At 38.4% G+C, this 27,690-nt stretch overlaps 1 protein-coding gene and 1 pseudogene across 2 annotated transcripts in view; both read right to left on the bottom strand.

Annotated features, from left to right (window-relative positions):
* Positions 1 to 22,877, bottom strand: part of USP9X (ubiquitin specific peptidase 9 X-linked) — an 85,989-nt gene extending 63,112 nt beyond the window's left edge. For both annotated transcript variants that reach the window (XM_049767133.1, XM_049767134.1), the window contains exons 1-11: positions 22,653 to 22,877; positions 21,151 to 21,296; positions 16,844 to 16,923; positions 13,735 to 13,847; positions 12,272 to 12,490; positions 4,675 to 4,790; positions 4,251 to 4,502; positions 4,036 to 4,174; positions 3,427 to 3,579; positions 2,426 to 2,530; positions 48 to 254 (exon numbers count right to left, since the gene is read on the bottom strand). In XM_049767133.1, coding sequence (XP_049623090.1) covers positions 48 to 254; positions 2,426 to 2,530; positions 3,427 to 3,579; positions 4,036 to 4,174; positions 4,251 to 4,502; positions 4,675 to 4,790; positions 12,272 to 12,490; positions 13,735 to 13,847; positions 16,844 to 16,923; positions 21,151 to 21,296; positions 22,653 to 22,748 — 1,626 coding nt within the window. In that variant the 5' untranslated portion in view covers positions 22,749 to 22,877. The remainder of the gene's footprint in view (positions 1 to 47; positions 255 to 2,425; positions 2,531 to 3,426; positions 3,580 to 4,035; positions 4,175 to 4,250; positions 4,503 to 4,674; positions 4,791 to 12,271; positions 12,491 to 13,734; positions 13,848 to 16,843; positions 16,924 to 21,150; positions 21,297 to 22,652) is intronic.
* LOC125999641 (uncharacterized) lies at positions 19,031 to 19,182 on the bottom strand (annotated as a pseudogene).
* Positions 22,878 to 27,690: the final 4,813 nt, after the last annotated feature.

Below are 27,690 nucleotides of genomic sequence, written 5' to 3'. Positions count from 1 at the left end.
TGAATTGTGAGAGGTCAGAAAAAAACACTAAAAACAAAGATACTTACTTGGGAACAACTATAATCTAGTATTTTGATGTGGGCACTGAGTGCCAGGTCCATTATGTCTACAGGAACATCATCACTGTGGGCCAGATTCCACAGCAAATTCAACACTTTGTGTGCCATCACACCATCTTTATCATCTTCTGCAAGGCGACGAATCAGTTCAAGCAGCTTTTCACGTTGCTTTTTACTTGCATTTGTCCAGCTGGCCTAGAAAAACAATTTCAATGACATCAAAACAATACTTATTTAGTTGTTACTGCTTAAATTATCACCCAATTAACTACAGTAATCAAAAACACCACATAAGCTGGGCATAAGGCAGAGCACAGGATTTAAGTGTTTGTCTTCATATAGCCAACCCCAGTTCAACACCCAGCATCAAATATGGTCCCCATAGCATCCACAGGAGTGATCCCTGAGAAGAGTCAGGAGTAAGTCCTAAGCATTGATAGGTCTTGTCCAAACTCACAACAGGGCGCCACAAAGAAATAAATAGATCTGCTCATCCAAAGCTACAATACAGTAATTAAATGTGAGATAAATTATTTACAACATTTCAATGTATAAAAACATTTACATTCTGTCAACAATTCCCACGGAAAATGTCAACACATTTTTTGCCACACCTGGCAGCGTTCAAGGATTTTTCCTGGCTCTGTGCTCAGAAATTACTCCTGTCAAGGTCAGGGACCATATGGGATACCTGGACTAGAACCAAGGGTCTGTATCGGGTTGGTCACGTACAAGGCAAATGTCCTACTGCTGTGCTATCATTCTGGCTGAATAAGGAAAATATCAACAATCCATTGGGGAAAAATAAACAAGACTTGAATGGTTCAAGTCACAAAATAATATAAGACAACAGAAACATAAAAGACCTTCAATTTTTTGGATAATAGAAACACTAAGACCGCAGGAAATAACATTTCATACAAAGCAAAACATCAAATATTCAGAATGCCAACACACAATTGCTAGCAAGCATGTTAAGCTTTTGACAGAACTCCAAATTAGTATATAACTACTTTTTCCCCCTCCACATCCAGCAACACTCAGGGGTTTATTCCTGGCTCCATTTTCAGAAATTACTCCTGGCAGGCTTGGGAGGACCTTATGGAATGCTGGGGATCAAACCCAGGTCAGCTGCATGCAAGGCAAACTTACTTTCATTTTTTTACATTCTTAAAAAAAACAGAAAAAAGGAAAAGAAAAAGACAATACTAACTGTTACTAGATATATTAATTGGTTTTCTTGTGATCATTTTACAATGTGTATATATGTCAAATATCAAGTTGCAACATTAAACATACAAAATATAATCTGTCTATAGGTAGTAAGACAGTTATTAATTATTTATTACACATGGTATACACATTAAAATAGTGCTTGGGCTACAACTTATTAATTATATTTCCTATGCCTGTGTATACTATCCCCAGAATGCCAAGATATTTGGTAATCTCCTGCTATCAACTCTTACATTGCACCACTCAGTTGTTCCAAAAGTACCGAAACCTATACTCAAAATAAAAATTACTAGGGGAAAGGAAAGAAATCCAAATCAACTAACTAGTAATTCTCTGAGGGTTGTAGATGAAGTTTTTTGAAGTTAGTAGAAAAATTAAATGGCCAATTCCCGCCCCCCTTTTTTGATTTTTGGGTCACACCTGACAGCGCTCAGGGGTTACTCCTAGCTACATGCTCAGAAATCGCTCCTGGCAGATTCAGGGGACCATATGGGATTCATGATTCAAACCACCATTCGTCCTGGATCGCCCCATGCAAGACAAACCCCCTACCACTGTGCTATCTCTCCAATCCCTACATTAGAAATGGATAACTAGGGGCCGGGCGGTGGCGCTAAAGGTAAGGTGCCTGCCTTGCCTGCGCTAGCCTTGGACGGACTGAGGTTCGATCCCCCGGTGTCCCATATGGTCCCCCAAGCCAGGAGCAACTTCAGAGCACATAGCCAGGAGTAACCCCTGAGCGTTACTGGGTGTGGCCCAAAAACCAAAAAAAAAAAAAAAAAAAAGAAATGGATAACTTCTGTAAATATTTATTCAAGAAGAACTCTGATCAAAAGATCCATATTAAAAATGAAGTAGAGCAGGGTCAAAACAACAGCAGAGAAGGGTGGGCCTTTGCCTTGCATATGGCCAACCTGGTTTTGATTCCTAGTATATCCCATTTGGTCCTTCAAACCTACCCGAAGTGATTCCTGAGTGCAAAGCCAGGACTGCTCCTCCCGCAAAAAGACCAAAATAAAATAGGTGATAGAAAGATAGCTTGATAGGCCAGAGAACAGACTTTACATACAGAAGAATTTAGCCTGGGATGGGGAGTGAGGGGGAAATAGTTTACTATGAACTATTATTACCTTAAAGCAATCAAAGAGATGATCAAGTTGTTCAGGTGAAAAATCCCATGCCAGCTTTGCCAGAAGATCATGCACATTCTTCACAATAGCTTCATGCTTCCCTGCCTATTTAAAAACCAAACAAAAAGAAATTAGCATTAGAGGGCCTCTTGGAGCAAGATGACCCCAAAGACAAAAAGGTAATCATAGTAATCACAATTTCAGTTTTGCAAGCAAAAATGTCACACGTTGTCAAAAGTTTTAAGTATTTCAGATTTTTTAGATTATAATCTCATAAATTTCCTGTCAAGTTTATCAATTGATTATAAATATCTTTACCTGTTTTAGGAGCTATTCCTATTATTTTATTTCATGTTTTAAAGTACTTACACATTTGTGGACCTTTTCCAAAATGAAGAAGCTTTTAGTGCGGGGCAGTCTCTGTTATGCTTAGGAGACCATATGGGGTGCCAGGAATTGAATCTGTGTAGTCTGAATGCAAAGCAAGTGTTCTACCCCCCCCTCAGGTACCCAATGGAACATTTTTATTCTTAAAATATTACAAGCTGGGGCAGAAGAGATAGCATGGAGGTAAGGCATTTGCCTTTCATGCAGAAGGTCGATGGTTCAAATCCCGGCATCCCATATGGTCCCCTGTGCCTGCCAGGGGCGATTTCTGAGCATAGAGCCAGGAATAACCCCTGAGCACTGCCAGGTGTAACCCAAAAACCAAAAACCAAAAAAAAAAAAAATATTACAAGCTATTTCAAAAGGACTCATGACAGAAAATCTGTAAATAACACACCACCGTTACTGGGAGATGGCTAAAAAGACTGAAGTATAGTTTTTGCATAGGGAGTCCTGGGTTCTAAGTCCAATATTTCATGGTCCACTGAAAACCAAAGGCATAAATATACTATAACTTCAAAAAAAATCCACAATCAATTTCATGTTAACGAACTTATTTCTCTTTTGGTTATCTTTATTTTAGAACTAATTAGCCACTACTTTAAATTCCTTACCTGTGCTGCCCAGATATTATCAAGATCTTGTAAAGTCAAAGCTTTTTCTTTAATGACGAAACGAAGAATTTTCTCTAGCTTTTCTACATACTGTGGTTGATGAAGACTGTCTCGCAAGACTATGGATAAGATATTGTTCTGCTGTATCCATTCCTAAATTAAATTTTAAAACTTATTTTAAAGGAGAAACAGTCTTCTAAAACTATGCAATACTATTTACTTTTGAACATAAACCATTACATTCAAAAAGTTAATAAGTTGTTTTTAAGTACATTAGTACAAAAGATGAAAAAACTAATTATAGAATTTAATTCTGTACATTAATCCATGAAATCAAAATATTGAACTAAGAAGACCCTACTTCAAATTTACTCAGATAAATAAGCAAAGTAATCGTGATAGTTTAGGTTGGGGAAGTATTTCACTACCACATAATTAAACTGTTACACTACCACAAAACTAACAGTCATAAAATCAACCCCAAGACCCTTTGAATTCACGGTTTTCTTCTAAAATGCTACTATTACTAAATTTCAGTAATACTATTCTAAATTTTGCCTTTTAATTTTTAAATTTAATTTTTTATTAATCAAAAATCAAAGAACTCACAGCCATTCGTTCAGCTGTGAGCCATTCTTCCTCCTCAGGATTACCATGCCGATGAGTATAATATGACACACTCGATATCACCTTATTAACTTCATTCAGTGCATTCATCTTCCCATTAAAAGAGGAAATCTGCAACAATCTACAAGAGAAATTGAGAACTAAATATGATTCTTAATATTCAAAGAAGCAATTATCTAAAAAGATAAAGAGATTACCTGAGTATCATTTTTAGCCTGAATATTTCTAAATTTTTTACAGTTTCTTCTTGTCCTGGAACTCTTGAAGCTAAATTCTTCAATGATTTAATAATCATTGAAAGAGCATCATTTTTTGCTTCATTCTTTGCTTCTTTTTTCAATTCTTCATCAGTTAAGTTTTCTAAAAACTGTGGAACCATTTCTATTACTGGGAGAAAGTACCTTTTCACTGTATTAAGAGTGAGAAACTCATAGCACTGCCCAAATGGTCTGAAAAGAAAAGCATTATTTTAATATTCTCAGTATCTCATAACTAAAACTAAATTGTTTACTTAAAAATACAAGTTACCAGAGTTTAAGAGAAAAACAATTTAAATTTTTTCAAGTAATAAAATCACAATTTCTATGGTGCACTGAAGATACATTCTAAAACATAACTTACTTAATAAGAGCTGCAATTATCTGAACATTTAATGCTGATCCATTAATGAAACGATCATGCAATGTCTGGAACCCATTTAAAATGCCGAATTTGTTTAGAAGATCCACTAGCCAACCCTAGAATAAAATAAATTTTAAAAAGTCAACCTCATGCTTTTAAGGAAACATAGTATTATCAGAGGTCATTCTGTTTGTTTTTGGTTCACACTTGGCGATGGTCAGGAATCACTCCTGGCTATGCTTGGGGGACCATAGGCAAAGCTGGGGATTGAACCTGGGTGAGCCATGTGCAAGGCAAGACCGCTACCTACTATGGTATCTCACCAGTCTTCTGAGGTCAATTTTCAAATTGAATTGTGCTAAGAAATTCAGTGAGTATTCCAATATTTTTTAAAAAGAAAAGCACACAACACCAAAGTATCAAATACGATTAACAATACTGGTTGGAAGACATAAATAGCATTAAAAGTAGCACTTTTGATCACTGGGGCACAGTTTTTGTACCATATATATCTGGAGAACTAGAATTGTTAGTCACACTTCTGTTTCAGATACAATCCTGAGAATACCTCATCTAAAAATTACTTTAAAAAATTTAAGGGACAGGGTAAAAAAATGCTACCCTAAAAAGACGCTAAGCTTATGTAATGCTTAAATCCATTTTTTGGTTATGGCTGCAAGAAACTAAAATATCTTCACAAATACAATAAATTACAGCCATTTAATAGTGGTAAATAAAATTTAAATTATTGTATTAGTATATGTTGCTCCAAACTAGAGCCTTCTGGCTTATGGTTTCACTGACTCTTATGTAAATGTCATTTATATTATTAAAACTATTACCATTATCATTTATCAGAACTACCACAATACTATAATATGGACTGCCATTCAAGCTTTTCTCTAAGGGAGAGTAATGAAGTTTGTACAGAAAAACATATGTGTAGTTTAAACAATGCCTCATGTATTAATACAAAATTAAGTCATATATAGTAAATAATCTTAAAAAAATTAATGTATACACTTACCATCTTGAAAGGCCACATTTCCAAACACAAAGAAAACAAGGCAAGATAGGATATAAAGAGACAATTTCTCAACTACACCTTATTAAAAAATAACTTTTATAATAACTTTAAAGTCTAAGGCAAATGTAAAAATACTAAATACTAAAAGGTATTTACTTTAAAGGGAAACATGGTAGGGATATGGTAGTTACTTTAAAGTGGTGGGGAGATGGAATGCAGGGTGGAAGAACACAGGTATTGAAGGGTTAGGGAAACAGACCCCCCCCACCCAGCCAATACGTCTAGGCATAGGTAGCCCTAGTGGTCTTCAGCACAAATGGTGACAAAGCATATTAAAGAAATATTTTGAGGGTTCTTGTATGATTTTTAGAAGAATATAAATCAATTTAATTATGTAATATAAACTCAAACACCACAAATTCATTATAGCACTTGCCTACCTCTATAAATCTTTAACAATGGCTTCTTTCTGAGGGAGGCAGCCCAGAAAACATCAACAAACATAATCTCTCCAGGACCCAAAACTGGCAAGATGTCCCCACCAAACCAACGAGCCATCATAAAGGACTGCTGTCCTGCACCCTGCCTACTTTTTGAATGGAGCCAGAGAACAGCCCCTCCACTTTGCTCCACTGCCATGAAGGCACATCTTTTAACCCCTGAACCTCACCTCAGCACACAGCAAAAACCACACTACAAGTGTCACAATGGGGAAACAATGCAGGACCACCCCATGTATAGAGAATGAAGATGGCTGCCCTGATTACCCGGAAGGTACCAAACAGCTAGGTATCCTCTTAGATAAGGTGCTTAGAGAAGAATTACAGAGGATGTTCATGGAGCTCAAAGAAAGAATAGATAGACGTAAATGGAACACAAATAAGAATCAAGAGAATACGAAGATTGAAATTAAAATACTTAATACTGAAATAACAGGTCTAAAAAACTCAGTTTATGAGTTGAAAACCTCAATGAAAAACCTCTCCACTGGAGTAACGGTGGCTCCAAATGGTCAGTGAGCCAGAGAATGAAATGCAGAACAACTCCATACAGCAGAAGAGACTGGAAGAGAACCTTAAAGAAAATGATCAGACAATGTCTAAGCTACTCAAAAAATGTGAACAGATGAAAATAGAAGACTTTGACAAACTCAACAGTAACAACATAGGAATCATTGAAGTCCCATAGACCTAGGAAGAGAACAATAATAAGAGGAGTTGGAAGAAAAGTGAAAAGAGGAAGAGTAAGAAGAATAAGGCAGAGTAAGAAGAATAAGACAAAGAAGAATAAGAAGGGGAAGATGAAAAGGAAGAAGGTGAAGAAGAGGAGTACGAAGAGTAAGAAGAAGGCAAAGAAGAGTAAGAATGGGAAGAGTAAGAAAAAGAAGAAAAAGTAGAAAGAAAATAAAAGAGGAGGCTAAGGATGTAGTTCAATTTGTAGAGTAGATGACCTATATATCTCAATGCCTAGATTTTATCCTAAATGATCTCATGTTTATGCTCTAATTATTCTCACAACTTGTATAAATTCATGTACATCTGTATGTATAAAAATATGTGATATACTTATGCTCACATCTAATAAAGCAATTATAAAAAGTCTTAACAATGGAAAAAAATTCCCCCAGACGTACAATCAATTAATCTTTGACAAAGGGGCAAAAAACGCAAAATGAAGAAGGAAAGCCTTTTCAACAAGTGGTGTTGGCACAACTGGTCAGCCACATGCAAAAAAGCAAACTCGGATCTCCATCTAACACTGCACAAGGTCAAATCCAAATGGATTAAAGACCCTGATATCAGATCCAAAGCCATAAAGTATATAGAAGAACATGTAGGTAAAACACTCCATGACATTGAGATTAAAGGCATATATATACATATATTTTTTGGTTTTTGGGCCACACCCAGTAACGCTCAGGGGTTACTCCTGGCTATGCGCTCAGAAGTTGCTCCTGGCTTGGGGGACCATATGGGACGCAGGGGGATCGAACTGTGGTCCATCCAAGGCTAGCGCAGGCAAGGCAGGCACATTACCTCTTGTGCCACCGTTAAAGGCATATTTAAGGAGGAAACAGCACTCTCCAAACAAGTGGAAGCAGAGATAAACAGATGGGACTATATTAAACTGAGAAGCTTCTGCACCTCAAAGGAAATAGTGATGAGGATACAAAGGCCACTCACAGAATGGGAGAAACTATTCACCCATCAGATAAAGGGCTAATATAAAAAAATATACAAGGTACTGACAGAACTTAACAAGAAAATAAACCATCTAACCCCATCAAAAAATGGGGAGAAGAAAAGAACAGGTACTTCCTCAAAGAAATATAAATGGTCAATAGGCCACATGAAAAAATGGGCCATATCACTAATCATTACGGAGATGCAAATCAAAACAACACTGAGGTACCATCTCACACCTCAGAGACTAGCACACATCACAAGGAACAAGAACAATCAGTGCTGGTGGGAATGTGGGTAGAAAGGAACTCTCATTCACAGCTGGTAGGAATGCCGTCTAGTCCATATTTTATGTAAAACAATATGCAGATTGCTCAAAAAACTGGAAAGAGTTCCCTTATGATCCAGAAATACCACTCCTAGGGATATACTGTAGGAACACATGGATGGACATGGAAACTATTATGCTGAGTGAAATAAGTTAGAGGGAGAGAGATAGACACATAATAGTCTCATACATCTATGGGTTTTAAGAAAAATAAAATATATTATTGTAATAACACCTAGAGACAATAGAGATGAGGGCTAGAAGGACAGACCAGGATATAAAGCTTACCACAAAGAGTGGTGAGTGCAATTAAAGAAATAACTACACTAACAACTATCATGACAGTGGTAGTGTGTGAGAGAAGTAGTATGCCTGTCTTGAATACAGGCAGGGGGTGAGTGAGGAGAGATAGGGGGCACTGGTGGTGGCAAGGTTACACTGGTGAAGGGTAGGTGTTCATTTTTTATAACTGAAACCCAACTATTATCATGTTTGTAATCATGGTGCTTAAAGATACTATTTTTTAAAAAATGGAATAAAAAAATTGAGTAATTCATTCATTGTGTCCTGTTTGGCATTTATCAATTCTGAATACTTATGTGTAGTACATTTTTTTTTTTTTGGTTTTTGGGTCACACCCGGCAGCACTCAGGGGTTACTCCTGGCTCTACACTCAGAAATCGCTCCTGGCAAGCTCGGGTGACCATATGGGATGCCGGGATTCAAACCACTGTCCTTCCGCATGCAAGGCAAACGCCTTACCTCCATGCTCTCTCCGGCCCCACGTGTAGTACATTTTAATTCTCCAATAAGTAGAATGAGATACACTTAACATATAAAACGTAAAAGAATAAATAGGCCAAAGTTGGTGCTGGAGCGATAGCATAGGAGATAGGACATTTGTCTTACATGCATAATACTACCCATATTCCATCCCCGCCATCCCCAGAGCCGAAGAAGAGAGATTCCTGAGTGCAGAGCCATGAGTGTCTCTGGGTATGGCACAAAAAGCAGAAAAAAAGGCCAAAGTTAACAATCATCTCATCAGGTGATTTCTGCAGCAAAGCACATTTAAGCAATTAGCAATACTCTGTAATTAGGGATATCCTAAATGAACTAGGTTTCAAAGAATGGCATAAAAAAAAAACTTCACCTAGAAGCAAATTTAATACTATTTTCCAAGTTTTCAGATTATTGGCCTACAAAGCAACATGTACACCCCTCATAGAGATGGCCACTATCAATTTGCACAAACAAAAATATTAGTGGAATAATATCAATCCTGAAAACATCAGAAAAGTAAAATTTACTAGAAGTCATGTCTAAGAACATTTTGATGATTTGAGCTTTTAACAGAATGAAAGCATTTAGTGTATATACTTAATTATTTCTGGCTCGTATATTTCCTCCCAAGAAGATACACAATATTCAATAAATTCTGTGCTTCCCCCCACCCGCTAAATTCTAAAACCTGTATCATGAATTATCAAATAAATGTAATACAATCTAGGATATACTTTATCAAGTATATTTTTATAGTGGTTTAGAAAATTGTATTTATAGCACATATATTTCAATGAGATTTCTATGGTTTACTCTGCTTTTGCTATAAAATGAACTCATACTTTTATGACTACATTGTAAGGTGAATTTAGGTAAAAGCCTGAACAAAGGTGTTCCCTCAACTTCCTTTTCCCCTATCCTCCTCTTTTGGTATATAAAAGTCCACTAAATAATTGCTGTTGTATCTGATTTAACCTTCCCCTTCCCTGGATTTGGGAGTTGGTTTGAATAAAGAAAGGAGTGCTGGCTTAGAGCTCTGAAGAGAGAGACAAGGCAAAGAGATGACTCCAATGAATATCTTTTCTAACTGCTGGCATTATTTCTCTGCTGCTACCCTGTTTCATCAGACCGTCCATCTAGGGTTTAAAAACACGTTGCCTGAGTCATGGATTTTTATTTTACACTACCTGAGTTATTTATGCCATATACCATTTTGGAATAAAAATCTTAGTTTAGAATTATCATGGCCTTGGGGCCGGAGCGATAGCACAGAGGTAGGGCATTTGTCTTGCATGCAGCCAACCCAGTACGAACCCTGATTCAATTCCCGGCATCCTTGAGCCTGCCAGGAGCAATTTCTGAGCGCAGAGCCAGGAGTAACCCAAGTGGCCTTAATCAATGTATTCATCTTCACCTATTTAAAATGGAAAAAATGGGGAAGATCTCTAATTCAATGGTCACAGTTGAAGACCTGGTATACTAGGATTATTTTAAAATCCCTTCAATACATATCCCTACACCAGCACTTGTGACCAAGCAGCATCCGTCATCCAGGATCAAGCGTACTTGGTGCAACACAGCTGGGAAGACTCCCTTCCCCCAAAAGAAAAACACAGAAAGCAATATGAATATTCCTCAAAAATTGGAAATTGAGCTCCCACATGACCCAGCATTACCACACTAAGGAATATAACCTAGGAACACAAAAACACAAAACAATATGCTCTCTGCACTCCTATATTCATCGCAGCACTATTTACAATAGCCAGAATCTAGAAACAATGCAAGTGCCCAAAAACTGATGAGCAGCTAAAGAAACTATGCTACATCTACACAATGGAATACTATGCAGCCGTTAGGAGAAAAATGAAGTCATTAAGCTTGCTTATACATGGATTGACATGGAGATTATTATGCTGAGTGAAACAGAGTCAAACAGAGAGGGATATATAATAATCTCATTCATCTGTGGGATAAGATAGTATGGTAATACCCAGAGACAATAGAGCTAAGGATCAGGAGGACAATTCATGATAGGGAACTCACCACAAAGAGCAGTGAGTGCAGTTAAGAGTAGAGAAGAGGTGCCAGAGAGATAGCACAGTGGTAGGGCATTTGCCTTGCATGTAGCCGACCTCGGAGGGACCTGGTTAGATTCCCAGCACCTATATCGTCCCCCAGCCTGCCAGGGGCAATTTCTAAGTGCAGAGCCAGGAGTAATTCCTGAACACTGCTGGATGCGGCATGGCCAACAACCAATCAATAAAATCAATAAATAAAGTTTAAAAAAAAAGAGTAGATTGGGGCCAGAGCAGTGGCACAAGTGGTAGGGTGTCTGCCTTGCCCACACTAGCCTAAGACGGACTACAAGATTCCCCAGCATCCCATATGGTCCCCCAAGCCAGGAGCGATTTCTGAGCGCATAGCCAGGCGTAACCCCTGAGCATCACCGGGTGTGGCCCAAATCAAAAAAAAAAAAAAGAGAGAGAGAGAGAGTAGAGAAAGGACCATGATGGCAATGATAGTTGGAACTGATCACTGTGGACAAGAACTGGGTGCTGAAAGGAGATAAAATGACATGCATGGCATCCCCCTCATTAACCATAGTGCAAACCAGTGTCAGAAAGAAAAGAGTGTGTGGATGAGAGAGAGAAGGTAAAAACTTGCCCCAGAGCGAGGTGGGAAGCAAAAAACTTAACCCCAGCCAGGGGGTGGGAAGAAAATGGGGAATATTGGTGGTGGAAAAGTTGCACTGATGAAGAGTAGTGGAGACTGAAACCCACCTATTAACATTTCTGTAACCATGGTACTTAAATAAAGCAATCTTTAAAAAAAGGATGAAAACAAAACAAAAAAACACAAAAGCAACAAAAATGGGTAAAGAAAAAAAGGCATGTTTCACACTTATCTATTTTCCAATAGTTGCACAAAGACAATGGGGACTGGACTACAAAAGACAAATTTTTTTTCTTAAAAAAAAAAAAAAAGAAAAAAACCTCAGAAGCCAAAGAGATAATATAATTAGGGATAAGAAGCTTGCATTGCACAGAGCTGGCCTCAGTTCAATTCCCAGCAACACATAAGATTGGTCCTCTGATTACCAGCGGGAATAATTCCTGAGCACATCCAGATATGCTCTCCCTCAAGAAATACCACACAAAACAATGCATAATTATTTTAACAATATTATTATTCTCCCCTTGTTCACAAGAGGAATAGACATCATTTAAGTATAGACATCATTTAGCTAATTTTAGAAATAATAAACCAACATACTTTTGGTGATCGAGGGTCTGGAGAACGAGCAAAGAGTTCATCTTCAGGCAACTGAACATTGGAAGAAACAGATTCACATGGACGAGTACCATTGTAGATATGGAATTTGCAATGAGGATTTAAGGCCATGGAGAGAAGTTCTAGAAGTGGGAACCAATCTTGGGATAACTTGGCCACACATAGCTCCACCAGGCGATGAGTATTGTTGATAATACACCTCTGTTTTACATGAGTACAAAAAGTGATTTTTAAGATATATGTTGACAATTCCAATCAGAATATACTCCTATCCTACCTCCAAAATGATCTTAAAATTTTCTATACTGATCACTTAAAATGTTTAGTTTCACTAATGAGAAAACAGATCAAAAAGACAAAACCTCTATGGATTCTAGAACTTAAATACCTGCTTCCAATGGATTACAGAATGATACAGCTTATACAGACAAGACACTGTATCACTGCAAAGAAATTACTCCACTAGTCTTATACTAGAAGCAATTCTAAAATGCACCAATTAACCATGGAAATTTGCTAGCTAAGCTTCCATACAAAGCCCAACACTACTTGCAAAGTTTTTGTTTCAAACCTTACAAAATTTCATGTTAAATAAACAGCTATTGGGATTTTTAACTATGGATAAATCTAGAAAATAGTTCAAAGCACTGAAGTATCTGCTTTATAGCTCACTACCATTTTCCACAATATAAACAAAGACCCGAGACTTGGAGTAATGGAGTAATAAAAATATCTTTTTATGGGCCCGGAGAGATAGCACAGCGGTGTTTGCCTTGCAAGCAGCCGATCCAGGACCAATGGTGGTTGGTTCGAATCCCGGTGTCCCACATGGTCCCCCGTGCCTGCCAGGAGCTATTTCTGAGCAGACAGCCAGGAGTAACCCCTGAACGCTACTGGGAGTGACCCAAAAACCAAAACCAAAACAAAACAAACAAACAAAAAAGAAATCTGCCACTTTATAATGAATAAAGAGTGTATATACTTAGGCTGAATGTGTTTTGAAAACTTTCTTTTGACGATCACTTGGAGATATTAACTATTTTAGACCACATTAAATAAGGAATTTTAAATCACAATTTCAATTAGAATTCACACTATAAAACTTAAGTAACTGACTTAAATTTTAAGAAATTTGCCACTCCTCATTCAATCAGGTGTCTACACCTTTGGGGTTTTCTTCCTTTTGTAGCACTAGACAATTAATTTTGTAACTTCTATTTGCAATGACTTGTAACTTTTCTGAGGTCAGAAAATACTTGAGAATACAGCTTTCTAATTCTATGCCTCCAACATAAACTTTATAAAAAAAAACTCAGACTACTCTAAATGGTCATGTAAGCTCCAACAGAAATAAATTACCTGCACATTTCATACATAAATGGAAATAATCAGAAAAATCAGTATGTAAAATTATTTTGAAAATATCAAATGCCAAAAGGACTCACGTGAATTTCAAACTTCCATCCACTCACAGCCTCATCTGTAAGGATCTTAGTGAATGATATTGTTAATCCATCTCGAAAAAATCTCTGGCATGCTTCACTTTTAACATCAAGGCCTAAGATAATGGGAAAAAATAATGTAAGCAAATTACTTTACTTCTCTGGCAATGTTACAATTAAAGGTAAGAAATAATTATTTAGTGATAACATATGCAGACTAGCTTTGGTGGTTGTGGGGAACAGCATTCTCACCCGGAGGTATTCAGAAATTACCCCTAGCTCTAGGCTCAGAGTGGGTGGAATTGGGAGACCTATAGTATATTTGGGATTGAACCCGATTAGGCAGCATGCAAGGTAAGCCTTAGCCAATGTATTATTGGCCCCATCCTCAAAAAGATAATTTAAAGTTCAAAGGTCAATCTCAAAGAATTTAAAATTTATTTAACTGCCTAAAAATGTATCGTGATGAGTTGAAAATAATTTAAAATTATGACAGGATCTAAAATTAAAGTGTTGATAGGGAATCTAAATATTCTGACACATTACAAACTTAAAAAAATTAGGTTTCAGAGAGAAAATAGCAGTCTGAATTATATGTTATAATGAAAATAAAAATTAAAATAAAAAGAATTGTGTGTTCTATATGCAGAAGGCCCCAAGTCTAATCCTTGATACGTGACTCTCGGAAGTTAGGATCACTGGACCTGAGCTGGCAGCAGCATTATCTGGTTCAGTTGTCATGTATTTATAAATAAGTATATTCTCTCCACCTTTGGGGATTTCTTCCTTTTGTAGCACCAAGAAAATTATTTTTTATAACTTTTATTTGCAATGACTTGTGACTTTTCTAAGGTCAGAAAATACTTGAGAACCCAATATTCTAATTCTAAGCCTCCAACGTAAACTTAACTCCTGGGTTCCTGGGCACTACTTGAAACACTAACTAGGGATGTGAACAGGTGCCAGATAGTATAGGCATGCCAGGTATTTGCTCGCCTTAGGCAAACCAATGAACCGGGGTTGAATTCCTTGTGTCACATGTGGTTTCCCAAATACTGCCAGGAGTGATCCCTGAGCACAGTCAGAATTAGTTCTGAGGATACCCCACAACCCAAACAAAATACCTCATAATCATTTGTTTGCCAAATTATTCGCTCAGAATCAATATCCTTGTTATGATTCTAGATAAATATTTATCAAATAAAATGAATAATTTTGTTTTCCTTATTAGTCTATCTCAGCACCCATGCTTCTTTACATATTCATTTTATCTAATTTTTAAATTTTAATTATTTACTTAGTTTTGGTTTTTGGGTGCTCAAGGGTTACTCCTAGCTCTGTGCTCAGAAATTGCTCCTGGCAGGCTCGGGGGACCATATGGGATGCTGGGGATTGAATCCAGGTCAGTCCCATGTAGGCCACATGTAAGGCAAATGTCCTACTGCTGTGCTATCACTCCAGCCCTTTATCTAATTTTAGAAAGGCAACAAAACCATGTACCTCCAAAGAAAAACTCGGGGGGGGGTATTGTTTTGGGACTACACCTGACAGTGCTCAGGCATTACTCCTGACTATGCTCAGAAATCACTCCTGGCAGATTCAATACATAGCCAAACACAGTGCAATTTCCACATGGCATATGGCATATGGTCTTCAGAGCACTGCCACGTGGCCCCCAAACCAAAAAAAAATCAAGACAATGAACCGGTAATATATTTGCAATAGAATGTAAGAGGTATATGCCCACCAAATATAAATGATATAATGAATGTTACAAAATATTTCTAGATTCTGTAAGATTTGCAATTCACAAGGCTTTTTGTGTATTTGTGTGTGGGTGTACATGTATGTATGCGCTACACTTATAAACACTTAGGGAAAATGCAGTACCTAAGATTAAATCTAGGGCTCTTGTATATAAACTATTCACTTTAAGCCTTCTTCCCAGATACATTCTATAAATGATAAGAGGGATATTTACTATCATAAGAAAATTCACTCTTGCCACAAATTAAGTTTTAAACAATGCACTAAAAATATTAATTTTTACAATAATTTTCAATTGTATTAATGTCTACTCATACTTACAACACAAATATGTTGAAAACTGTTAGTCATTTGGTAATTGACACCTAGATTATCAAAATCACTGAAGAAACCCCCTAACAGAATCTTATTTTTCCAAGCCTTTCTGTTTTAGAGAACATCCAAACCCTTACTGTACAGTAAAAAAATTAATCAGGACTGGAAAAGAGTACAGAGGTTAGGGCACATGCCTAACATGTACTTGGAGCTTGGTCCTGAGCATTACCAACCACAGCCATCCATAGATATTTCTGAGATCCTCCAGGATAGCCCAAGGATGACAGGATCTGAGCAGCATCATATCTTTTAACCTGTGCATTCAACTGTTGATCGTTAAGAATCACAAGTGGTGCAGCCGGAGCAATAGTACAGCAGGCAGCTTGTTTGCCTTGCATGTGGCTGACCCGGGTTTGATCCCTGACAACCCATATGGTCTCCCCCACCCCCGAGCCTGCCAGGAGAAATTCCTGAGCCCAGAGCCTGGAGTAACCAGAGCATCACTGGGAGAGGCATCAACCTCCCTTTCTTCTCAAAAGTTACAAATGGGGTCAAGGGACTTCTGAGCCCCATTTGAGATTCCCCCCATCAAATTTACCAACACAAGCTACTGTAAAAGTGGATATACACAAATTTCTTGAATAACTTCTTGGGCCTGGATAGAGAGCACAACGGCGTTTGCCTTGCAAGCAGCCGATCCAGGACCAAAGGTGGCTGGTTCGAATCCCAGTGTCCCATATGGTCCCCCGTGCCTGCCAGGAGCTATTTCTGAGCCAGGAGTAACCCCTGAGCAACGCCGGGTGTGGCCCAAACCCCCCCCCAAAAAAGAATAACTTCTAAGAGTTCATAAAACTCTTGTAGAAAGATATGAACCCTGTGCTAAGTCACTAGCCATAGCAAGGCTTCTTAGATGTTCTAGTCCAGTTATTCAATTTATAATAGAAGAAAAGAGATTCCTGAGGGAGGAAGTGAAAGTATTATATAGAAGCATAGCAAGTATCATAAAATGCACACTAACATCCAAACTTACCTTTTTTACTAAGTTCAATAGCTGCTTCTAAAAGTACTTCTAGTTCCCCTTTTGGCAAAACTGGAACCACCCATCGAGGCCTACAAATTTTAACAAAGATGGTTACTGGTTATAACCAGAGACATCATGAAAGAGACATCATAAAAGAGACATCATAAAAGAGACATCATAAATGAGCTACAAATTTCAACTAGACATTTAACTCACCATGATGTTTTAGCATTACAACATCTGTTTTGTGGGTATTAAAACAATATCTATTACTATCTCAAAGAAAACATTAACTGGGACCGGAGAGATAATACTGTGGGTATACTGCCTTGAATGTGGCAGACCTGGATTCAATTTCCAGCACCCCACATGGTCCCTTGAGCACTGTCAGGAGTAATCTTGAAACACAAAGTAAGGAGAAGGCCTGATCACATCCAGGTATGGCAAAAAAAGATACCATTTAAAGGAACCATTAATTAACAAACCAACCAACCACCAATGAGATGGGTAAATTATTTTACTAAATATGATAGTAATTATCAATTAAATAGATTTAATTGTAGTTCAATAAATATTCTCTCAGGACTCGGGTTTAGAGGAAAAACTATGATGAATTCTTTAGTTCTCTTCAACTTCCCCACAAAGTAGGAAAAATCGCAGCAAATAGCTAAAAGGTCTCTATGGCTCTATATATTCATAGACAGGATCTTTTACCAAAGAAACACGCGACATGCTTTATTCCGGTGGCAGCTCAACCACTTAAGGGTCCACCAGTGGAACCAGAGAGACATACAAGTGAGCAGGGCAATTGTCTTGCACACAGCCAACCCAGGTTCAGTCCCTGGCACCCCATATGATCCTGAGCATTGCCGGTGTGTGGCCCCCAAACCAAGAATCCATCCTTTCCCAAACCTTCCCTCCTTTCAATGCCCAAAATTCACCCACAGTTCCCAGAATTCCAAGATCAGATAATCTATTTAGGGAAAAAAGTGTACTTTTTATTTACAAAACTATTAATATTTACCCCAAGGTATTAATATGTAACTTCATTCTTCAGTTTGCTATGCATAAGAAGTTCACTTTATGAACAGTCAACAACCACAAGAAAAAAATCAAAAAGCATTAGTACGTTTGCTACAGGGTCTCTGACAGTCGTTAGCAACATTACAAAAACTTGTTTTAAGTCATTATGAATTATGAATTTATGATTGGGCTTCAGGCATACAATGTTTCAACATCAATCCATTCATCAGTGTCTACTTCACTCTACCAACATCCTAAATTCCCTTCCATCCACCAGCCTGCCTCTATGACAGCAATTTTTAAAATTTTCTCAGTAATTTTATATTTATTGGCAACTGGTAACCTCAAATTAACAGTGATTATCCCCCTCCCAATCTCCCAATTGCTCTACTACCCTTTCTCAGTGTACCAACGGAAAGCTCAGAGTCAGAGCTCCTGCACTTGATTTAGCACCAGCATTTCTTTTTTGTTTGTTTTTGGGTCACACCTGGCAGCACTCGGATTATTCCTGGCTCTGCACTCAGAAATAGCTCCTGGCAGGCATGGGACCATATGGGATGCCGGGATTCGAACCATCATCTGTCCCGGATCGGCTGCGCGCAAGGCAAACGCCCCCACTGTGCCTATCACCAGTTTTTTTCCCTTGGTTTTGGGGCTACACTTGATGACACTCGGGGGTTACTCCTGGCTATGTGTTCAGAAATCGCTCCTGTCTTGGGGAATTATATGGGACGCTGGGGGATTGAACCACGGTCCATCCTAGGTCAGCTGCGTGCAAGGCAAACGCCCTACTGCTGCGCCATCACTCTGGCCCCTATCACTGGCATTTCTTTTTTTTGGTTTTTGGGTCACACCCAGCAGCGCTTAAAGGGTACTCCTGGCTTATGCTCAAAAATTGCTCCTAGCAGGCTCGGGAGACCATATGGGATGCCGGGATTCAAACCACCATCCTTCTGCATGCAAATGCCTTACTTCCGTGCTATCTCTCCGGCTCCTATCACTGACATTTCTAAGACCAGAATTAGTTGGGTAAAGAACTAGAGCCAGGGACACATGTGTGGTCTTTTTTTTTTTTTGGTTTCTGGGCCACACCAGGCGGTGCTCTGGGGTTACTCCTGGCTGTCTGCTCAGAAATAGCTCCTGGCAAGCTCGGGGGACCATATGGGACACCGGGATTCGAACCAGCCACCTTTGGTCCTGGATTGGCTGCTTGCAAGGCAAACTCCACTGTGCTATCTCTCTGGGCCCACATGTGTGGTCTTAATATAGCGGATATTTAACCTGTCCTGATTATGATAAAATCAGAACAGCGAGAATATTCACAGGACAGCAGTTTAAAAAAATAATTAATTTTGGGCACTGTGGTTTATAGTACTGTTACTGATTAACAAAATCTTACCCAACTTTTATTTGACTGTAATTGACTGTATACTATGAAGATACCTATCAAAATAACATTTTTTTTTGGTTTTTGGGCCACACCCGGCGGTGCTCAGGGGTTACTCCTGGCTGTCTGCTCAGAAATAGCTCCTGGCAGGCACGGGGGACCATGTGGGACACTGGGATTCGAACCAACCACCTTTGGTCCTGGATTGGCTGCTTGCAAGGCAAACGCCGCTGTGCTATCTCTCCGGGTCCTCAAAATAACATTTGATGTGATCTTTTAAATAACATTCAAAATGATTAATAAAAACAAAATATTCAAGATATTGAAAGCCAAAGAGACAAAAATAAGAACTTTTATTTGAAAGAAATAAAGAATCAATATCTCTGATAATAAATGTAAAGATAATCTTGAATACCTTCCTTACACTTGGTAGGATGTCTTTACTGAAATGTGTAACTCATTATGTGAAGAACTATTGATATAACAAAATTGCTTAAGCAATGGATACTTATGTTTTAAATGCAAAGGGGTTCTAGTTCCATCATTATATATGCAATAGAGTTTACTTTTATAAAACGCAATACAACATAGGTAGCCAAGTGTCTTCTGAAGTCCTTATTTTCTTTCTGGAGTGTGGGGAGGAAATGTCTCAACTTCTTAGCTCCCCCGTTGGTGAATCCCTAAGAAGTGATGACCACAGTCATGTGGGCCTTTTCCCACATGGTTTTCCTTCACCTACTGTTTGTATAAGCTTAACTTTCACTGTGTCTTCCTCCAAATAATCAGCATGTATGTGGTGATGCATATGTGGAAAGGGGATGAGAAGAGATAATGCTTGACAAGTATGAAACATTTTCCTAACTACCCAAGATGAAGATTAAGAAAAAACTAAGATGAAGATAATTAAGTACTCTAGTTTACTGAAGAATTCATAGGGCAGGCTCTGAAAAAAATAACCTTTATTGGGGGGGCGCATACCTGGTGGTATTCAGGGATTACTTCTGGCTCTGTGCTCAGAAAGTACTCCTGGCAGGATCAGGGACCATATGGGGTGCAAGAGATTGAACCTGAGTTGGCTGCATATTCATACAACATAAATGTCCTACCTGCCAAGTTGCAACCCACCCGTTAGGGCATCCAAAAACTAAAATCATCCAGCAACCAACATAAACTTCATAAACTTTCAAGATGTAAAATCGAACAGTTCTACTTTGGAAACAACAGACAGATCCAAATCTTTTAGTATACTTCACTGACGTTTTTAAAAGCCCATTGATAATCAGAAGGATGAAAGATGTGCAACAGCAACATCATATTTCTGAAACATTAACAGCTATAAATTACAATGCCTAAAAATGAATAAAACTATGAGTTAAAAAGGGGGGATGTCCTCTTATATGACTGAAACCCAACCACAATCATGTTTGTAACCAAGGTGTTTAAATAAAATATTATTAAAAAATAAGAGCCTGAAGAGGGCTGGAGTGATGGTACAGTAGGTAGGACATTTGATTCCTGGCATCCCATATGGTCGCCCAAGCACCACCAGGAATTATTACTGAGCGTAAGGCCAGGAGTAATCCCTGATCATCTCTTTGGTTTTGTTCAAAATGGAAGAGGGAGGGGGAACTTGGCAAAAAGAAAATTGTCAATTAAGGCTTCTAACTGTGGTTAATGTCTAAGTCCAGATTATTCACGTTTTATCCAACAACAACATTACCAACAAAATGTTAGTTTTGTGTGTATCACAAATGCCATAAAACAAAACCAAGTTTCAAGAATGCACACAGCCAACCCATGATTTGCCTTGCCAGGAGTGATACCTGAGCAGAGACAAGAATAAGCCCTGAGTACTGTTGGTGTGCTCTCCAAAAAAAAATAAGAGACAGAATAAAATTTTACTCACCTATTAATCATGTCATCCAACTTTGCTAGGTCAGTATGTGGAAATGCAGGTTCCTCTTCTTCAGCTTGTGGTGGGGCATCACCCTGACCTTGTTCATCTGGGGGAGTTGCCGGGGAATTTTCATTGGAAGAATCAGGTGATGAAGTCTAAAAAATTAAGGCCTATGTTTGAGGATCTATACTATGTAGGGTCTAGAGAGTACAGCGGGTAGGAAGAAGCTTGCCTTGCACAAAGCAAACCAGGTTTAATCCCCCCATACCCCAGATAGTCTCCAGAACCTGCCAAGACAGATCTTTGAGCACAAGGCCAAAAGTAAGCCTTGAATACCATTATATATATAATATATATAATATATATGACATATATATAATATATATATATAAAATCTAGTAATTCAAATACCAACACAGATTACATTAACTTTTCAGAACAGAACCACAGAAAACCTACGAGTTCTCTTCTGTGCTACTATGATTTTTAAACAACTAATTTAATCCTCAACAGTTTAATAAAGTATCCTATTGAGAAAAAAATCCAGATATTAAGACATTGGCCCAAGGTAACAGCTCAAATTCTGTTGTCAGGACTAGGTTTCAACATCTAATTTAACAGCCTGTGTTCATAACTATAATGGATATACTGCTTCTCTGCTTATATTCCGTATTATGTGAGCCCTGTCATGAAAGAAACTATTATACAACTATGACACTGAACATTTTACAGATTTAAGTTTCTGACATGGTTTACATGCATCGCATCTGGTTCCATATGGTCCCTTGTGCTCACCAGGATTGATTCCTGAGCACAAAACCAAGAATAAGCCCTGCATACCATTGGGTGTGGACCTCCAGCCCTCCAAAAAAAGTTTGACATAACTTTCATACTTACTTTGAAGAAAAAATTTTTACTCCATAGTTTCCTTAGTTTAAACCTTCATGAAGTAAAAATATATCACATCACTTTCAACAAAAACAGCTAATTTCATTCTCTACTCGATTTTAGCTCATCTATTCCCCCCCACTTATAATTATGCATTTCATAACTAAATGAAGTTTTGATCATCCTCCTCCTATTGGGGGAGGTACAGAAGCAGCAAAATCAGTGCTCAGGAAGGCCTGAAGTTTTGCCAATCAGATGGAATGTTTCAGTGCTAGATTTCAAAGACCACGAGGGATATACAAAGAAGCTTGGGGTGGAGGGGACATGTGATGCTAGGTTTCAAACTTGGCCCCAACACATGCAAAACACTCATGTCTAACCAATAAATTATCTCCCCAGTCCCAAACCTCATTAATTTTAGAGAGCAGATAGTAGGCTAGGATGTAACATAAGTATAAAAATCTTCGTTTAGAACTGATAAAACATATATTACAAATTACTTTCCAGCAAGCCTGTAACTTCCAGCACCAGCATAAAAAATACGAACATATTTAATCTTTAATAGCCCTTGCTAAACATTTATATCAATGTGCTTTAACTAGTTATCTTATTAAACATTCTACCTGATTCTGTTGAAGAGGGGGCTGTGATTGTCCATCCGGAGCCTGGCCCTGGCTCTCATTCCCCCCTACTGGAGAGCCACGAGTCGTGGCTGTCATACTCGATACAGGGCAGATCTTTGCAATTTTGTCTGCTTATGTAGTAGTCTTGAGGAGAGAAATTATAGTCCACTTATACAAGATGAAGTACCAGCATTTGTCAGTCTTAAAAAGTTCCAATTCAAGAGTAAACCATCTTGCAGAGACCATTGCATAACCTGTAATTAAGAAATAGATATAAAAAGATATTAAGAAAATATTCCGTTTTATTATCAGATAAAGTAGCTATAAAGAGAAAAAATGAAAAGCAGTAGTATTAATAAAAATTAGTAATGGGGGCTGGAGAGATAGCTTGGAGGTAAGGCGTTTGCCTTTCATGCAGAAGGATGGTGTTTCGAATCCCGGCATCCCATATGGTCCCCCCGTGCCTGCCAAGGACGATATCTGAGCATAATGCCAGGAGTAACCCCTGAGCGCTGCTGGGCATGAACCCGAAACCAAAAAAAAAAATCCGTAATGATTAAAAAGCTATAGTGTTATTTAATAAACTGGTAATTTTAATCTATAAAATATATAAGTATACAATCTAAAAGATTTGTTTTCTCTTGTGATCCCACCGTATTACCTATATACTTAGTTACCTTTTTGGGGGTGACGCTCAGGGGTTACTCCTGGCTATGGGCTTGGAGGACAGAACCAAGGTCCATCCTAGGTTAACACATGCAAGGCAAACGCCCTACCGCTGCGCCACCACTCCGGCCCCGTAGTCACCATTTTAAAATTACTGAATGGCTGGCAAAAAGTGGTTTTCAATTTGTCGATTCTTTGATTAACAAAATAAGGCATATAAACACCACACACAAAGCAGATAAATCTGGTAACATTTCAGAAAGGACAGCACAACTAATACTTTCTATACAAGGGTATTATAATACTTCAAAGTGTTTTTTGGGGGATGATTTCTTGGACCACACCCAGCTGTGCACAGGGGTCATTCCTGGTGTGGCTTGGGGGTGTCAGTATGGGTCACTGGGGAGCAAGCTCAGATCAACTAGTGCAAGTCATGAGTCCTATCTGTGGTACTATAACTCCTTTTTCCTTACAATGTAACTTTTATTAAAAATTTAAGATTTTTTTTCCTTTGGAGAAAATTCAAACCACATACATACATATGCTGACACTTCAATATACCCAAATGTCAAATGACTTTCCACATTTTGCATGAGCCATGACAGCTAAGAACCAAATTTTATAGAGAATTCTCTGGGGGTGGGCAGAGCAGTGATGCAAGTTGTAGAGCATTTGGCTTGCACTCACTGACCTAGAATGGATCTCAGTTTGATCCCCCAGTATCCCATATGGTCCCCATAGCCAGGAGTGATTTCTGAGCGCATAGCCAGGAGTAACCCCTGAGCATCACTGGGTGTGGCCCAAAAACCAAAAAAAAAAAAAAAAAAAAGGAATTATTATTTGGAACCAAACTCAAAGGCTACTGGAAATAGCACCAAACTGTTCTTTGCTCATGCTAACCTATGGATATCGTCAATTACAGAGCAAAATTATCAGAAACACTTTGAAAACTACTGCTGCCCAACCCTTCTCCAGACTAAACTAATACTTGAAAATGAGTTTTAAGACATGCATACATATGTGTAAAACAAAATAATCCCTTCTTACATATTCTAATGTGCTACCAAATTGAAAGCAACACTTCCTATTTAGTTCAGAACAGTTCACGTTTACCAGGAATTTAAATATAATGACTTAAATGCAACAATAGGGTTGTATATAACATCACTATGTCACTAATCAAATTGGTCTTCTAACAGAAAAGCTTAAGAATGGTCTGAGTACAGCTGAACATGAGAAAAAAAGACATGAAAAAATCTTTACTATGTGATAAAAGTAAAAGCAAAGATAACATAATTAAATAATCTTTTTTTCTTTTTGCTTTTTGGGCCACATCCGGTGACACTTGATGATTACTCGTGGATATGCGCTCGGAAAGATTGCTCCTGGCTTGGGGGACCATATGGGATGCCAGGGGGTCAAATAATGTTCCCTCAAATAATGTTGTTTGAGGGAATCATCCCTCCCTCTCAATCTTTTCCTGGATACCTATAAATATGCTTGCATCTTCCTTATATAAAAGCTGCCAATCCCTGTCCTCCTTTTAACTCAAAAAATTCTTAGTTTCTGTGGCTGGAGCGGTGGCGCAAGCTGTAGGGTGTTTGTCTTGCACATACTAATCTAGGACGGACTGTGTTTTGATTCCCCACCATCCCATATGGTCCCCCAAGCCAGGAGTGATTTCTGAGCACATAGCCAGGAGTAACCCCTAAGTGTCACTGGGTGTGGCTCAAAAACAAACAAAAAAATCCTTAAGTTTCTCTGACTCTTATGTCACTTCTTGTAGTGTCTAGCTATATCTAAGAGTTTGGACATTATCCAAAGTAACTTTGTGAGTATGTACAGTGAACAGGCAATAAGGTATGAAAAGGGATGGAGGGAGGGGTGCCTAATCAATAGATCATCAATGCCTCACTGACAAATCAAAGGACGGCTTCTTACTTTTAACCTTGTTTGGCCTCTTTGCGTTAGACACAAAGCTACTATATTATCACTACAACTTTTACTTCTCAAATCTCTGCTTCTTTGGCCTATAGTACAATCCTAACTCATGGTTTCCTTTCCTTCCTACTTTGTAAGGGGGAGTGAGAGAGGGGGAAAGGGGGCTAGACAATGGCTTCACTGTACCAGAAGAAATCATACATAGACTCTAAGTCTGGAAACAAAGATTCGGGGATACTGAATATAGAGCCAACTACCACAAAAGTATGGAGATAGATTTATTAATATCATCTGGGTATTTACTATCTCCTACCTCCTCCTCCTGAATTGAGGGAGTGGGATAACAGGCGTGGGGGACAGAAAATAGTATTAATTGGGAAAGTTAAGGTGGGGAGACAAACACATCACAAAAAGTAATTTCTGGAGGCTCAGGGGACTGAGATGCGACTAAAAAGAGCACATGCATTGATGGGTTTGATGCCTGGAATAGCATGGACACTCAAGTATCACTGAGTGACTCCATAGTGATGAGACAGCACTGGGAGTGGTAGTTAGTCCCCCAAGTTTCACTCTCCACAACTTTTTTAAAGGGCAAAAAAATGAGATGAGAGATAATGTGCAGTGTGCTTGCCTTATACATGGTTGATCCATATAGTTTGGCATACCATATATTTTCCAAAAGTCTGACCAGGACTGATCCCTGAGAAAATCCAGGTGTGGTTCCCCCAAAAAATATGAATTCAAATTGAACTGTTAAGGTCCAGGGAGACAGCTCGAAAGGCAGAGCACAAGCTTTGAATGTGGTAGTCCTAGGTTTGATCCTCAACACACACATATGCTCCCCAGCATCTGCAATCAGCATCTTACTGAGTAAGTGCTGAACACCACCAGATGTCCCACACTCCTCTCCCACCAAAATCCTTCCCTTTAGAGGATGATAGAGATGATAGAAGTGGGTTCATTTCTACCTTACTTGTGGTTCAATCTCCAGAATGATATGGGCCAAAGCCCTGCCAGGATCCTGATCTCTGAATGCAGAGCCAGGAGTAAGCTAAGAGCACTGCATGATATGGCCCAAAAAGGAAAGAAAAATGCAAAATTTGTTTGTGTGTGGAGTTACTAAAAAAATACTCTCCGTTCCCTTCTTCATTTCCTCATTTATGTGTCCCATATTATCTTTAACTCTCACAATAGCAACCCAGTTGACCTCCACACCACCAATCTTTAAGTATATTAATACTAAATTAATCCCAACATTTTCAATTCTCTGAAATCTTTGGAAACTACCGCACCACCTGTTTCATAAATGTTATTCAAGATCATTCACTATTATCCCTAGGCTATTTTCCCAACATTGTTTCTTGTTCCCCAACTTCAAACTACCAAATCATCACCAATTTTTAAGAAAAAATTATATTAATAGTGGTTATAGGGGAGCAGGGAAAGCATACATGGGGTCAGAGAAACAGCATAGGATTAATGTGCATGTGTTGGAGGACCAGGTTCAATACCTAGATGCATATGAATAATATACTTTGTTTTGTATATGCACTACATAAATGTATGGATGAAGTCATTTAAAAATCATAGGGCTAAAAAAATAGCAAAGTAAAATAAAAGTCATAGGGCTAGGGAAACTGCACAAGAAATGCCAATTCTTACATGTAGCTGCAGTGACTGAAGCCAGGTTCAAATCCACATACAGGTCTCTGAGTACCACCAGAGGGCACTTATGAGCAGTGCTGGGGGTCAAGGGTCAGCAGCATGCAAGGCAAGCACTTTCTCATCCTAGCTATCTCTTTAACTCAATTTCCATCTGTTGTGACTTGTATAAAGAAACTGCCAAGCAACCTTTCCAGAAGAAGGCTGCTAGAATCTCTTATCCCCAACTTGAAGTTTTGAAGGGACTGGCTATATTGAAGAAAAGAGCAATCAAAAGGTCTAGGGCAGTGGTAGGCAAGCAGTGGCTGGCAAGCCACATGAGGCTCTTTACACTTTTTAATGTGGCTCTTCTGTGTGCTGGGTGGCTGCTCCAGGAGTCAGGACTCTGCTCCTAGCCTCTGTCAGTGCGTGCCCTGTGTGCAGTCCCGGCGGCCGGCTCCACACAGCTCTGATCAGAACCAAGGCCAATGTTCACATTAGTGTTTGTGACTTTGTCAGTCATTATCAGGATATAATTTTCTCTACACTGTATGGCAAATTTTACGGAATTTAACATTATCGATAAATAATATCGTTTTTAAAGTTTTTGTTTTATTAATTGTGTTATTTGTATCCTCTCAACCTATGTGGATATTTGCATGCACAATATTCTCAATAAAAACTTATTGAAACTAAAAACAGTGTACCATCCTATGTATTTTTTTGTTTTAAAAATGTTGCTCTCAAAATAAATTTCAATTGTGGTTTTGGCGAGATTTGGCTCAGTTGA

The sequence above is a fragment of the Suncus etruscus genome, chromosome X (genome assembly GCF_024139225.1).
Source record: "Suncus etruscus isolate mSunEtr1 chromosome X, mSunEtr1.pri.cur, whole genome shotgun sequence".
Lineage (NCBI taxonomy): Eukaryota > Metazoa > Chordata > Mammalia > Eulipotyphla > Soricidae > Suncus > Suncus etruscus.
Note: the sequence above shows the minus strand (reverse complement) of the source record. Positions and strands in the feature narration are given on the sequence as shown.